The sequence below is a fragment of the Littorina saxatilis genome, unplaced genomic scaffold (assembly GCF_037325665.1).
Source record: "Littorina saxatilis isolate snail1 unplaced genomic scaffold, US_GU_Lsax_2.0 scaffold_328, whole genome shotgun sequence".
NCBI classification, from domain to species: Eukaryota; Metazoa; Mollusca; class Gastropoda; order Littorinimorpha; family Littorinidae; genus Littorina; species Littorina saxatilis.
This window is the reverse complement of record NW_027129726.1, coordinates 111,845-126,844: the sequence shown is the minus strand read 5'-3', so window position 1 is coordinate 126,844 and position 15,000 is coordinate 111,845. Positions and strand designations below refer to the sequence as shown.

Sequence of the window (15,000 nt, the reverse complement as noted above, 5' to 3'; positions counted from 1 at the left end):
TCCGTGTATTCCCTGCCCTCTGTTACCTTTGCTAATAAATTGTGAACATACTGACGCCACAATAAGGAAAAACGTACACTTCATAAGTAGGTTACAAGGAACTTAGTCGATAAATATCGACAGGGGGCGGACAAATGGTTTACATGTGAAATGTGTGTATATGGGTGTGGTTCTGAAACAAACAAACAAACAAACCATGTGAAACCCCCCCCCCCCCCCCCCCCCCTCCCACCGCTCGCAGGCTGAACGACTGACGTCACATGTCGCTTCGGTCTTTTCCAGAAGAACACCGCGTGTACATAATACACAATTCGATCGCGTAGCACTGCCAATGCACATTTTCGCAACGAAAACCGTGCTACTGTTTCTTGTGTGTTAAATCTGAAAGCAATATAAGTGAACGAACAATTGAAAACTGATATCACGTTACTAAACTCCCAAAAGTAATAAATTACTTCTGACTGCGGTACACAATACATTTTCAAAGCAATTTTTATTATTTTCAAGACATAAAAAATACAACGGAAAAAAAATTCAAGCAACAACAATTTTTTTTAAAGTACAGACTAAATACTGAAGCTCTCTATTTCTCTTTAGTATGTTGGATTCAGGTGTACTTACTCACAGTTGCAGACAGATACAGATTCAAACACGTGTCGAGCGTAAAACAAAAAGTGAAACTAGAGAATAACATGAACCTGAAAACTTTTAAAATATTTGTACCCAGCACCAAGAGAGATTATTGTTAAAAAAAAAAAAATGTAATACAAAGTGTGTGAGTTCTACATAAGACAGGAGAATTTACATAGCAACAGAAAACATGCTTGTAAATCACTGAGCACCAACAGTTAAAAATCACTATCGCTCACCTCATGCAGACTGAAATGCAAACCTGCACACATACATACATACAAACAAGGGGGGAGCATCCGTGGACAGGCACTAATGATATGATCAACTGCATATGTAGCTAACTTTGCCCGTCTCACACCTTGTTAATGTTAGTGTCACTGGTACGCAACCTGTTCTTCATGCTCTACTCTTTCCACCCGCGCTGCACTTTGTCCATCATTGACATTGTCCTCAGCTTGTGGTGGACTCGGATTTTTAAAAAAAGCAGGACAGCATTTTCGAAAACATCTTCTTGCACTTTCAAAGAAATGTCAAATGCATAAACTGTGTCATAAAAAAGCACAGGCACTGTATCATTGATTTGGCACTGTTGCAGAAAGTCCTTGTCATCAGCTTTCATTTTGGCAGAGCAAGCGACACCCACAGTCCGACGAAAAATGTCCTGCATGTCAAGGAACATTTGCACAATGTTGTCTTTGACAAATGTCAGTCCTCCTCGGTTAAGCACCGTTGTCATGTCAGTTGAAGAATCACAATCACTTTCTGACAGCTCACTGAACCTCAGTGCTTCTAAACAGCGCAGTTTCTCGTATCTGTATGCACCTTTCTTGAGGCCCCAAACTTTCTTTTTTAGTTTCTTCACCACACTCCCAGCAACATACCTGATCACATCCTTCCTCACACACTGGCACCGGTCGGTCATTCGCGTTGTCTTCCTGTTTGCACCCATAGGTTGCTTCGACCAGCCTTTCAAACATCCTGAGGCAAATGGAAGCTGATGCATGAGTCGACTTGGTGACCTCTGTAATGCTTGCATGGCTTGCGTAGTACAATGAGTGAGCCTTTTCCTTGGCCGCGTTCCGGAACTTCCCTCGTAGACCAAGGCATGACTCAAACACCTGAAGTTTGTCCCGAAGAACAGCACCTGTCAAACAGACCACAAAGTCTTACACTTGAACACATACAATAGAACCACCTTTGTATTACCTCAAACAATCTGAGAAAGCGGGTCTTTAAAAGGAGGCAGTCTTAAAATGAAGGAAAATTTACAGAAGTTATGCACAGACAAACTGACAAAATAAGGTCTTAAAAGGGAGGGATTATCAAATTGGGGGGGGGGGGGGTGGTCCACTGTATATATATATATATACAATAATAGATTTTTATTAGTCCATATCTTGGGATAATTCCCTGCCTCGTATAACTTTAAAAGAAAGGCAAACACACACACCATTGTATCCAAAAAGAACACTTGCACATTGACAAGTCTGGAATGTGTACGCGAATGATCAACAATAATTACACGTATGCCATACAGGGAGCACTGCTTACTTGTCATGTATATATGACAGCTTATTCTCAGCGTAACTGAATAACTTGAAATTTAAACTTGAAATTGTTTTACATTATAAGCAAAAGTGAAAACACTACTCCAACAAAATTGTATTCATTCATACAGTGTTTCCCTAAACACTTACAGTCCAAGGTTTTAACATGGCTTCACAGATCAGCTGACAGGCATTCATTTTCTGCAATCTCACTGCACACCTCTTCCAAAAGTGGAACTGTCACCTGTTGACATTTAAAAACACATGTAAATGTACACACAGTGACACAATAAAAAATCATGCGTAATGAGAATTATCCAAAAATATTATATGATGCACTGGTGTCAAATGTGTTATGGTATTTTATGTTATCACAGAATCTAAGTCTTGAAAAATACACATGTTCACACAAAAATATGGCAAATACTACATGAGACTGAAATATACACAAATCTGCAGTAACTTGACTGAGAAATCACAAGCGGGTGTAGTTGTAGGCATCACAATCACAAGACAAACAAATTCTGCCTTTATGTTTAATATTTTTCAACAATAAATGTTGCAAATGTAACGAATAACTTCTCACCTTTTGTGAAATAATACTTTGAGCTTGACACACTTCTGACTGTACAGGGGTTTTCATCAACAACAAAAGTGGTGCTTGCTTCCTGAAACAAAATTATTCAATGATGAAAAGAACTGAATGTGGCAGTGTTCAAAGTGATATTCAAACTTGTATACAACTATCAGTACCTATACTGTAAAACGAGAAGGCTATAGTATGTGTCATTCAGTGTTTTGTGCTGTAACAATGAAATGCAATCAATGCAAGTTCTTGTAGTCTAGAAATAAATACAACAATAATTTCAATTGAAACCACAAACTAGTCAAATAAATTGTGTAAATAGTTGGACAAAGAGATGCTTATTAACCCAGGGAAATAACAGGATTTCGTAGCAAAACTTTCCCAACCCAATTACCTGATTCAGTCCGGCTTTTCTGCTTTTAACACTTACTTTCAGTTTCACTAGAATATATCACAACTACAAGAATAACAATGGAACAGGAATGAGATTTTGTTTTGTTTTTGTAAACTACATCAGGATTTAACTAGTTTGGAAGCTCTGCTTACATACAAAATACAGACAGTGACGTTCAATCGTGGTGGCTGATCAGATCAGTGCACTGACTGAGACGGACGATTCGATTTGATCGCTTCACCACGCCTTTCCAACTATGTGCTCCCATACAGTTTTGGTAGATACATGCTTGTGCAAGTATGTTATTAGTATTACCAATATGAATCTTATTTTCCTTTCGATGGTCAGTTTTACTCACCTCTGTAACGGCAGTCACCTCTGCGAATGCTGTCGAAGAATCTAACCGAAAGTAAACATTCTGGGAATCTACGCGCATCGGCCTTGACGCAAGTTCAATACTGAGCCAATGAGCGCCGCGCGGCGCGGCGATCCAGTCTATCTCTTTTGAGGCCTTGCAAGGTTTTGACGGCAACAATAACTGTTATAGTTCTCTAAGACTTTATTTCTGTTTGATTTGTAATATGTTGGGAAGACATATTTATCAATTGATCAACAAAATAAAACATAATAAAAAACGACACAACGTACGTACATTGTTAAAATTATTATTGGCCAACGTTGAACATTTAACGAAGGCCTCAATCTTCCCGCACCGTGGACCAGATTAGTCTAGTAGGTGCTTGATTTTGGTATTTTGATTTTACATAACATTAAACCTTTCTTGGGGTTTATGGTCATGGCAACAGCCATAATTAAATTATATCATGTATAATATTACATTTCAGCATATTTGAATTACATGTCATCATACCAAACTGTCATACATTTTTATTCCCACATCATTCTGATTGATCACAACCAAACCTACTATCAGTGGACACATCCAAATGTAAGCGCCTGTTCTTGACAACTTTTAATCGATCTAAAAATAGCAACTTGCTGGGTCTTTTGCCGCCAACAGACACTGTTTGGCCTGTAGGTAAAATGTACAATGTATTTTCTGATTTGTGCACAAAAGCTTTTTTTCTTTTTTTCTTTTTTTTAACATAACAATGTTTAATGTCACTGTATGTTTAAAAGACCATGGTCATATTTGTAAAAAAAATGTTAAATTAGAAAATAAATAACATTTTGGTTCATGATTTTTCCTACACCTGTGCTGAAAATAAGAAATAAAAATGTCGGTATATAAGTCACTCAAATACAGCTAGGTTTGAATGGCTCGGTTTGAGTTTGTTGCAGTTGACCCTGCACAATGCGATGTATCATGTTTTTGTTGAACAATTTTGACGTCACCCCTCCCATAGGGTGACGTATTTCACAACTTCCTGTGTTACACAAACTCTGTGATGACCAATTTTGACGTCACCCCTCCCATAGGGTGACGGATTTCACAACTTTCTACAGATGAACAATGTTGCCTTCACCCCTCCCATAGGGTGACGGATGTCACAACTTCCTGTGTACACAAACTGATGACGTATTTCACAACAAAATGGCGCTGCCCATGGTCAACCTCTAAACTATCCGTATAGAATGGGGGCGTCCTCGCCCCCATAATAAATTGCTGGCAACTTGGTGCTATCACGAAACGAGCTACAAAGGGGGAAGGAGGGGGGGTCACTTGAAAGTCTGGCCCTGGTTCATAGAAAGTGTTGACAAAGACTAACGGCGTTATAAGCGCGTGAATAATATTATGGTCTTGTTCCTCGTATCTAGCTCTCTCTGCCATGATACTTTGTTATTCTTTCTTGCTGCGTCTCTGTCTCTGTCTCTGTCTCTGTCTCTGTCTCTGTCTTACTTTTGGTCAGAGGTTAGCTGCTTGACTGTCTGTTTGTCTGTCTGTCTGTCTGAATGTATGTATGTCCGTCTGTCTGTCTGTCTGTCTGTCTGTCTGTCTGTCTGTCTGTCTGAATGTCTGCCTACCTGTCTGTTTCTGTCTCTGTTTCTGTCCTTCCGCCAGTCTGGCTGTCAGTCTGTCTCTGTCTGTCTCTGTCTCTGTCTGTCTCTCTCTCTGTCTCTGTCTCTGTCACTATGTCTGTCTCTCTATGTCTCTCTATGTCTCTCTCTCTCTCTTTCTCTCTGTCTCTGTCTCTATCTCTCTCTCTTTCTCTCTCTCTCTCTCTGTCTGTCTCTTTGTCTCTCTGTGTCTCTGTCTGTCTCTCTCTGTCTCTCTCTCTCTCTCTCTGTCTCTCTTTCTCTCTCTCTCTCTCTCTCTCTTTCGGAAAACGTTGTCCTCGTGTGTGTTTGTGATTTTGTCTCTAACGTTAGATCATGCCGCGTTGTTTAAAAAAAAAGTCTGTCATCCCTATGATTCCGCTCATACGCTGTGATGCTGTTGTTAGTAACGACGTTTTCTAGTTTCTTATTATCGTCCTCTGACCTGTCAATATCATGTATCTATGTTGAACTCGTTTGTGAAAGCTTATTTTGCACAAACAGATACAGACACATACAGAGGGAGAGGTACAGACACACACACACTCGCACTCACGCATATACGCATACGCACACGCACTGGCCGCGCCCACACACACACACACCGGCACAGACACACACACCGGCACACACCGGCACGCACACACACGCACGCATGCACGCACGCACGCATACACACACACACACACACACTCGCACACACAAACACACACACACACACACTCGCACACACACACACACACACACACACACTCGCGCGCACACACACACACACACACACACACACTGTACTGTTCGCTCGCTGAATTCTACTAGTCACTCAGACTGTCTCCACCACCACCCGTCCCCCTTTTAGTCGTCCGATCCTCCTCCCGTGTTCCCCTAACTCCTTCACCCCCCTTCCCCTTCCCCCGCTGCCCACCCCACCCCACCCCACCCCCACCCCACCCCCACCCCACCCCCTACACCCGTTCCCCCTCCCCAAACCTACTTTTCTCGACCCCACCCTCACCGCCACACCTCACAGCACGGTCTTGGAGACAATGCTCAACTCGCTCCAGCACGCGGTTGCCGTGAGTTTGATCGGAATAATATAAAGGTGCTCCTTGGCACCGGTGAGTTCACACGTCCAAAACTTCACCCCACAGAGTAGCTTCAGGGGGTCAAGGCGGCTTGATTATTTTGCGCTGGCTTTTTGTCGCTTTCCCCTTGTTTTTTCTTCAACTGAGGTAAAGTGCTGAGAGCCTTATGGGCCTAAGAAGGCTTTGCCTTGTATTTGCCTTGTATTTGCTTTGTGGTTGCCTTGTGGTTGCCTTATGTTGTCAGTGGCATGCGCTCCCTCACTGTGTCTTTTCAGTCGGTTGTGAGCGTGAGCTGTTGAGTCAATAAGGCCAGTAAGTCAGGATATATATCTACCTAAGATATATGTCACTCTGGGAACTGCACAGTAGCGCCACTGTGTTTTCATGGGTAATATTCCATGTTATTACCCCTGGGTTTTTGTGACCAGAAAGGGTGTACTTTTGAATATTCGTCACATGTGTCTGCTCGATTGTGGACGGAGGACTAAGCTTATTTACACAGGTGTGTATCACATTTATTACCCTAGGTTATTACATCTCTAGTCGAATCTGATTTTTGTTTTATTCACAGAGGTATTTGTTCATGCTTATTCATCCCAAAACAGATGGACTGCTAACGGCCCACAATCCTTCATACAAAAAACAAGCATGTTAGTTAATGGAACGTTTATTGGGACGATGTCTTGTTTTGTCAACAAATTTAACATTTGATTTATTTTCAGTATGAATAAGTTCTTGATTGGCTAAGAATGTGTGTAATGTATTTCTCATTTGGCTCTATTTACAGCACCAGTTTCAATTTGCAAACTCGCTTGCATGCGATTTTGCGTGTTTATTTTACACTGTCTGATTAATGTTAAAATTATTTATCTTCTTAATTTTATTCTTAAGATCATTGTGATGTGTAATAATTGAATATTATTATAAAACATAGTCTTAAATACGTGGGGTTTTTTAGAATAGAAATGCCGACGAAAACCAAGACTCAAAGGAAAAAAGATATAAATGACAGATTCGTTGATTAGGATGTGCAAATGAAAATCTTTTCTTTCCTTAGAAAAACTCACAAGTGAAAGTGTGAAAATATGTTTGTATATGGGTATACTTTCATCTTAAAAAACAACAATAGTTTGTTGTTTTATCAAACCGGCACGGTTGGCCTAGTAAGGCGTCCGCCCGTGATCGGGAGGTCGTGGGTTCGAACCCCGGCCGGGTCATACCTAAGACTTTAAAATTGGCAATCTAGTGGCTGTTCCGCCTGGCGTCTGGCATTATGGGGTGAGTGCTAGGACTGGTTGGTCCGGTGTCTGAATAATGTGACTGGGTGAGACATGAAGCCTGTGATGCGACTTCTGTCTTGTGTGTGGCGCACGTTATATGTCAAAGCAGCACCGCCCTGATATGACCCTTCGTGGTCGGCTGGGCGTTAAGCAAACAAACAAATTGTTGTTTTATCAAAACCGATGTCAGTTTCATAATGTAAGATTTGATAATGATGATTCTACCGTAACTTATAATATGTAAGTGTGTAAAACGAGTGATAATTTGTTGCATTCAATAGGACAGGGGTGATTTCGGTAATGAGTAAATGAACACGAACAAAGAAAATAAAGCAAATTGAATTAATACCAATTTTGTAAGAAAAAAATAGGTGACCTGAAACAATCGACGTCATGAAGGTTGAATAAAGTCTTTGGGGATTTGTCTTTTGAATAGAAATGAATTGACATACAGTTCGACTTTTACGAACTTTGGAAATAATTTCCAACAATGGTCAAACTCTTAGCCTGTTAGCATTTTTTTTAGTCAAGAATATATTAATTCAGGGGATTAAAATCAGTATTCACAATGTTTACTGGCAAATATTGATCTGTAGATACAATTATTCACGAGATTTTGTTTTAGAATACGCCCCCATCCCCTTAAAAATCTTTTTAAAAAACTGGGAAAGCTTAACATCTCTGAAAGAAACATCAAACCGTTTTGCGTCGCAAATTTTAGTACGGTAGTTAATTAAATCAAAGTGAGCGAATGCGCTTCTGGGCGCTGCCTCTCTCGGGTGTTGGAAACAACACCGACGCAAACAAGGAAAGTAACTCAGTGAAAATATCCCAAACCAACTATCACGTACAAATACTGCTCTATCTTTCCTTTTCTTCGACATGTAATTAATCTTTCAATTATAAGGCTCTTTGTTTTGCAAATTGAAGGCAGCCCCAGGGGCGGATCACATCATTTTAAAGGAGGGGGGGGGGTCCAAATTTCTTTTAGGGACAATTCGACAACGCAAAGCGTTTAGTTGAGGGCGCGAAGCGTTCGAACCTCCTAGGGTGGTCCCAGGGCATGCCCCTCCCCTCCCTCGGAAAATGATAATAAAAGCAAGGAAAAATGAGCAATCTGGTTCAATCTGAGCAAAGAAACTTTCTCTGACACACCTTCCACAATAGAAACTTAAGAAGACAAATTTGGATCAAAACAAGGACAATTGACCGATCTAGTGCAACCTGACAAATAAAAAGAAAGAAAGTTCCATTAAAGTCCCCTCCCCATCCCTCCCATTCCTGTACCGTTCCTTGGTCGCTACGGGAACGGGACCTATAACGGATGTGTGGAATGGGGGTATTCGATACTATCCCTTTTGTCACGCACACATGCACAAAACACGCACGCAGTCTGTCATCCACGACTCAAAACAATCTTGCTCTTCCGACCACAAAACACAAGTTGACACGAACAGTAGATTAAGGACGTTTCTTACAAACAATCAATTATACATAACATAAATACACGCACAACACTATCTAACTATACAAATCTTTCTTTCGGCAATATCCACAACAACAACAAAGATCCACCAGCGTTAAAGCCTATAACAACAAAGAATAATTATTTAGAAACTTTCATACCTCTCACTTTCGCTCAGTTCATTATGACGTTATAGCTCCTGCACGTTTAGCTGTTAGGACGGGCTAAGGCTAATGTTACCGTGCTTGCGTATCCGAAATCGTTCATGAACCGGAGTCAACGAGGCCGTGGTGCGAAGCGACAGGAGTCATCGGTGACGTCGAGTCCTTGCCAGGCGAGCAGTGCCGTCGTCGAAAGTGGAGCAGGCAGACATCTCTAGTAGGTCAAGACCTCAGCATGGTGAAAACCCAACAACCTGGAATGGTGAACGCAAGACTTAGTTCACGGTAACAGTAACATCGCCCACCCGTCCTTATAACTTAACAACCAAGTGCAGGATTAAATGGACATAGCTCTTTACTCTCACTCTCATGCATCTCGAACACACATACCAACGGACTTATACATTTAATTCTGCTAAGTATGAAGTCCAACGAATAATACCAAATTCATTCTATAAACAAAACTGTCCACCACTCCCCTTTCAACCAAAACATATTCATTCAACAACATACCAAACCATTCCCCAAAACAAACTCACAAATTCATACCGTTCAAGTACAAAGTTACACACGCACGTGCACACTATACATTCCGCCATCTTGGATTGACCGGTTTTCAGAAGTCAATAAGCAAATCTAAACCTGAGAATAATTTAACTGTAACACACACAACATAATATTTAATGATTACATACCACATCCTGGTTGTATTGAAGTAGCCATACATATCCCCTGCCGTTGATAACAGGTTTCCGGCATCTGCTCTACGCAAACAGACCCTACGTTCAACGAAGAACGGATTCGCTTGGAACGCAAGCTATCTTCCCTCGGCTAAAGGCAAAGAACGAATGAATAAAAAGGAGTATCTACGAGCTCGAATTTAGCTCTGAGTTCACCTTACAAAATACAAGCAAAACACACGTGAAATACCTGAGCACGAGCTCCACGAGACACCTGCAGTTAACCAGCGTCTACCTATGACAGGCGAAATAGAGGAACACAGGCGCTCCAATACAATACATTTAACCCCACAGCATAAAAGTATGCTAATATTAAAGCCGCTTGTGACAAACCCCCCTACTCAAACCGAACTACGGTTCGTCACAAAAATTCTACACAATGCGGCTGTAATAGTCTGCTCCGACGTTGTCGCATCCTCGGATTGCTCTGATGCGGAACGTGAATGTCTGAAGCAACAGGGCCCAGCGCATCAAGCGTCCGTTGGTCGTCTTGGTCTTCTGTAGATGTTGAAGGGACTGGTGATCCGTCTGCAGCTCAAATTCGTGGCCGTACAGGTAGACCTCAAATTTCCTTATGCCCCAGACAATCGCCAAACACTCCTTCTCCACGGTGGCATAGTTTCGTTCAGCTGCGTTCAGCTTGCGACTGGCGAATGATACAGGCTTCAGTTCTCCGTCGCTCTCTTGTAACAGCACGGCGCCAAGTCCTACATCCGAGGCATCCGTCTGAAGAACGAAGGGCTGAGACAAATCAGGAAGGCAAATGACAGGCTGTTGACTCAAGATCTGTCTCAAGGAATTGAAGGACTCCTCACACAGTTCTGTCCATTGAACCTTGTTGGCGCAAGTCTTCCGAGTTAGTTCTGTCAGAGGAAGAGCAATGGCTGCGAAGTTTGGCACATAACGTCGGTAGAAACCAGCCAAACCGAGAAAAGCACGAACTTCTTTCTTTGTTTCAGGCCGCCGTGCTGCTTGGATTTTCTCTACCTTGGCGGCTTCCGGCCACATCAGTCCGTGGCCAATACGATGCCCCAAGTAGTCTAGCTCGTGGAACCCAACAAAACACTTTGTTGGACGGGCAGTGAGGCCAGCTTCTTCCAAACGACGGAAAACAGCCTCCAAAGCTTGTAGGTGGGTCTTCCATTCTTCAGTCCCGATTAAGATGTCATCCATAAAGTTGTGAACGTCATTCCTCTTCAAAGGGTTCAGCAACTTCCTCATCATCCGACTAAAGACTGCAACGGCATTCTGTAGCCCAAAAGGCATCATGGTCCACTGAAATTGTCCTTGAGGGACGATGAAGGCCAGCTTGGGTTTATCTTCAGTACGAACAGGAATCTGCCAGTAGCCTTTTGACAAGTCTATTTTGGTGAAGTACTTCGCACGACCAAGCGAACTGAAGAGATGATCTATATCTGGGAGGGGTTCCCCATCGAACTCAGTGACCCTATTCAGTTGTCGATAGTCAATGCAGAATCTGATTTTTCCGTCCTTTTTCTTGACAAGGACGACAGGTGCGTTGTAAGGGGAAGAAGCAGGTTCGATCACACCTATCTTCAGCATAGCTTCCACTTCCTGTTTTACAGCTTCTGTCTGAGAGTACGGCAAAGGTCTGGGACGAACAAAGACAGGCTTAGAGTCAAGCAGATTGGCGGAGAACTCTTCCAACTTTGTTTTTCCAGGCAAATCGGTAAGAGTCTTTCTAAATCGACTGCTGAAACGTTTTACGTCTTCACGTTGACTGTCAGTCAGTTCAGGGTTACACTGAACATCATCTGGACCTTCTTCAGGTTCAAGAGCGGGTAAAGGAATGTCTCTCGGGTACCTCGAATCGTCTTCAGAAGTAGCGCTAGCTTCATCAACCACAACCGCGCACGTAGCCAGAACACCAGCCGCTTTCTGTGGTGGAGTAGTTCTTGAGGGAGGGTCTCTCTCCACGTATTGCTTGAGAAGATTTGCGTGATAGAGTTTCTCTTTTGAACCCACTCGTAGACGGTAGTCTAAATCACCAACCTTCCCGACCACCTCATATGGTCCCTGCCAAGCCATTTCCAGTTTGTTCCTCTTCAGGGGAATGAGCAGCAGAACTCGGCTTCCAATCTTGAACTTCCGTTTCACAGCTCGTCTATCAAAGGCTTGGGCGTAACGACGAGAGGAGACGTCAAGATTCTCCTGGGCAAGTTGCAGGGTCTCTTCGAGTCGTTGACGCAAATCCACGACATATGCTGCAGTGGTTCTCACTTCCGTTGGCGTTTCTTTTGTCCACAGTTCCTTCAGGAGAGACAGAGGCCCTCTCACGGATCGGCCGTACAGGAGTTCGAAAGGCGAAAAACCAAGGCTTTCTTGAGGTACCTCTCTGTAAGCAAACAGAAGTGCAGGAACAAACCGATCCCAGTCTCGTGGCTTTTCATGGCAGAGTTTCTTGAGCATCGACTTCAATGTTCCATTAAACCTCTCTACTAGTCCATTACACTGGGCATGGTATGGAGTTGTGGTGAGTCCTTTCACAGCGAGGAATTTATTCACTTGCTTCATGAGATCACTGACAAACTGTGACCCTCGGTCAGTGAGGACTTCCTTAGGAACTCCTACCCGTGTATACATCTCCCACAAAGCTTCAGCAACGCGTTCTGCCTCTATGCTGGGTAAAGGAGTAGCTTCTGGGTATCGGGTAGCATAATCCACAGTGACCAAAATGTAGCGATTCTTTCTCTCTGAGACAGTCAAAGGGCCGACAATGTCAACAGCGATTCTCCGGAAGGGTTCATCCATGAGGGGCATCTTTCCAAGGTGGGCTTTGGGTATCCTTCCTTTGGGTAACGCTCGTTGGCAGGCATCACAGGATTGCACATATCGTCTGATGTCGCCCCCCATCCCTGGCCAGTAGAACGAATGCCATAGTCGATCCTGGGTTTTCTTGGTTCCAAGATGACCGGCCATTGGAACATCGTGAGAAAGTCTCAAAATGCCCTGACGAAGTGTCTCTGGCACCACCACCTGACTGAAGGTCTTTTCCGTTGTTATGAAAAGGCGATGTAGGACGCCCTGCTTCCATAAGAATTTCACCTTCCCTTTCTTTCCAGAGGGTGCAGGGTCACTTCCTTTGGCCAACTCCCGCATCCGCGACAAAGTTGGGTCCAGTGACTGTAGCTGGATCAATTCCTCTCTGGTAACACCTCCCAGACCAGAGTCCTTCATCCGTAGGTTTTTGGGAGGTTCTTTTTCTCTCGCATGTTGGGCTCGGGTAATGGCAGTTATCTTGACAGGTCGAGCTTCCGCCCGATACACAGGAACCTCAAGAGTTTCTCCTCCAGGCTGAACGATCCGGTTTCCGATGAGTACGGGATATGTTAGCTGGTCAGCCACAATAGCGACAACGTTCCCTGAGAAGAATGGGGACTCTAAATGTACGATCGTAGTGGGACATGTCTTCTGAACGTTCCCTGCTGCGAGACGAATAGTTTGACTCCCTTGCTTGAGTTTACAGTCTTTTACCAAAGAGGAGTCAATGACCAGTCCGTCGGCGCCTGTGTCACGAAGAGCAGATACTTGCGATCCATTGATACTGACCGTGCATAAAGGAGTATACGACAGTTGGCTACATGGGTCACAAAGGGCAGGTAACTCGGACGTGTCAGAAGAGGTTTCTGACGTTACAACCGTCCTCAGATTGGTAGTGTTGGAAGGACGTAGGCAGTTCCTCCTATGGTGGCCCTCTTTTCCACAATTGAAACATTTCCCTTTGGTAAATTGAGGGTTGTTATGGGAAGGCTTTGGCGGAGCATTCTTCTTCGGGCTAGAAAGGTCTTTGGAACCACCTCCCACACGGGTACCCACCATAACAGGGTTTTTCCTAGCTCTTTTTGATGCAGCAAACCTCTCAGCTAGTTCGGCGGCCTCAGTGACGTTCGCCGGTTCACGCTGCCGGATGAAATCCGCGAGGTCCCCAGACACATGGTCCATCAGGTGTTCCATCAGTAGGAGGTCTCGGATTCCAGCATAGGTCTCCTCTTTCTTCGCGGCTTTCCTCCACCGTTCAAACCAGATTCGAAGACGGGTAGCAAACTGTATAAACGTCTCCTCTCCCCTTTTGGCCGCGAGTCGAAACTTAGAACGATACGAGTCAGCCGTCCAGCGAAAAGATCCTCTAAGGGCGTCCACAATGACATCAAAGTTTCCCGCATCCTCAGCTGGCAGTTCCAAGTAAACATCGGCAGCAAAACCTTTCAGGAGGGCTCCCAGCCGAGCTCCCCAGTCACTCTCCCTGTCCCAGCCACTGAGAGTTGCTGCTCTCTCGAATCGTCCTAGGAAGGTGTCGAGATCCTCTTTGGCTTCATCAAATGGATCTATTTTCAGACGAACTGGTTCAATAGCCCTACTACGAGAACTTGAAGTAGTCTCTTCTCTCCTAGTCTTTTCTATCTCTGCACGAACTCTTTCTTCTTCCAGTTCAGCTAGACGTCGGCGGCGGTCGTTTTCTTCCTCTTCTCGAAGTACTTTTCTTCTGATTTCTTCTTCCTCCCTCTGAAGTCTTCGTTGAGCATCCTGTTCCTCCCTCTGAAGTCTTCGTTGAGCTTCTTCTTTTCTCAGTTGAGCTTCTTCTTTTCTCAGTTGAGCTTCCTCTTCTTCTTGAAGTAGTCTTCGTTGAGCTTCTTCTTTTCTCAGTTGAGCTTCCTCTTCTTCTTGAAGTAGTCTTCGTTGAGCTTCTTCTTTTCTCAGTTGAGCTTCCTCTTCTTCTTGAAGTAGTCTTCGTTGAGCTTCTTCTTTTCTCAGTTGAGCTTCCTCTTCTTCTTGAAGTAGTCTTCGTTGAGCTGCTTCCTCTTCTTGAACGTATTTTGCTAAAGCAGCCCCTGATCGAACGCCCAAAGCACGTCCCCTAGCGGCTATAATTTCTTGAGCTGACGTGAGGGAACTAGATTTTTCAATAGGGTCAACAGCAGCTCCATCCATATGCTTTGGCGTGGTAAGTGTCATACGGGGTGGAGAATTACCATGATCAGGGGTAGAAAAACTTGCCAGAGCGGCATTGCGAGATTTGGATCCCGACATGATTTCTCACCAAATGTAAAATGGTTAAGTCGCCAACGATGGAAAAGCAACCTAACCACTTCACA

The 15,000-nt window shown here is 43.7% G+C and overlaps 2 protein-coding genes and 1 long non-coding RNA gene across 3 annotated transcripts in view; 1 reads left to right on the top strand and 2 right to left on the bottom strand.

The window, feature by feature from the left end:
- The window catches only part of LOC138957950 (neuronal calcium sensor 1-like), a gene marked incomplete at its 5' end in the record, with an annotated part of 65,468 nt that overhangs the window by 9,005 nt on the left and 41,463 nt on the right, over positions 1 to 15,000 (top strand).
- Positions 1,122 to 3,882, bottom strand: LOC138957948 (uncharacterized). The gene is made up of 4 exons (XR_011453239.1): positions 3,519 to 3,882; positions 2,767 to 2,848; positions 2,331 to 2,424; positions 1,122 to 1,777 (listed from the first exon to the last, which is right to left on the bottom strand). It is a non-coding gene; the product is annotated as an uncharacterized lncRNA (long non-coding RNA).
- LOC138957947 (uncharacterized) overlaps positions 8,880 to 15,000 on the bottom strand; it is a 7,733-nt gene continuing 1,612 nt past the window's right edge. The window contains exons 2-3 of the mRNA XM_070328969.1: positions 9,842 to 15,000; positions 8,880 to 9,400 (exon numbers count right to left, since the gene is read on the bottom strand). The exon at positions 9,842 to 15,000 is cut by the window's right edge and continues 798 nt beyond it. Of these exons, the coding sequence (XP_070185070.1) occupies positions 10,259 to 14,935 (4,677 nt within the window). The 5' untranslated portion in view covers positions 14,936 to 15,000 and the 3' untranslated portion in view covers positions 8,880 to 9,400; positions 9,842 to 10,258. The remainder of the gene's footprint in view (positions 9,401 to 9,841) is intronic.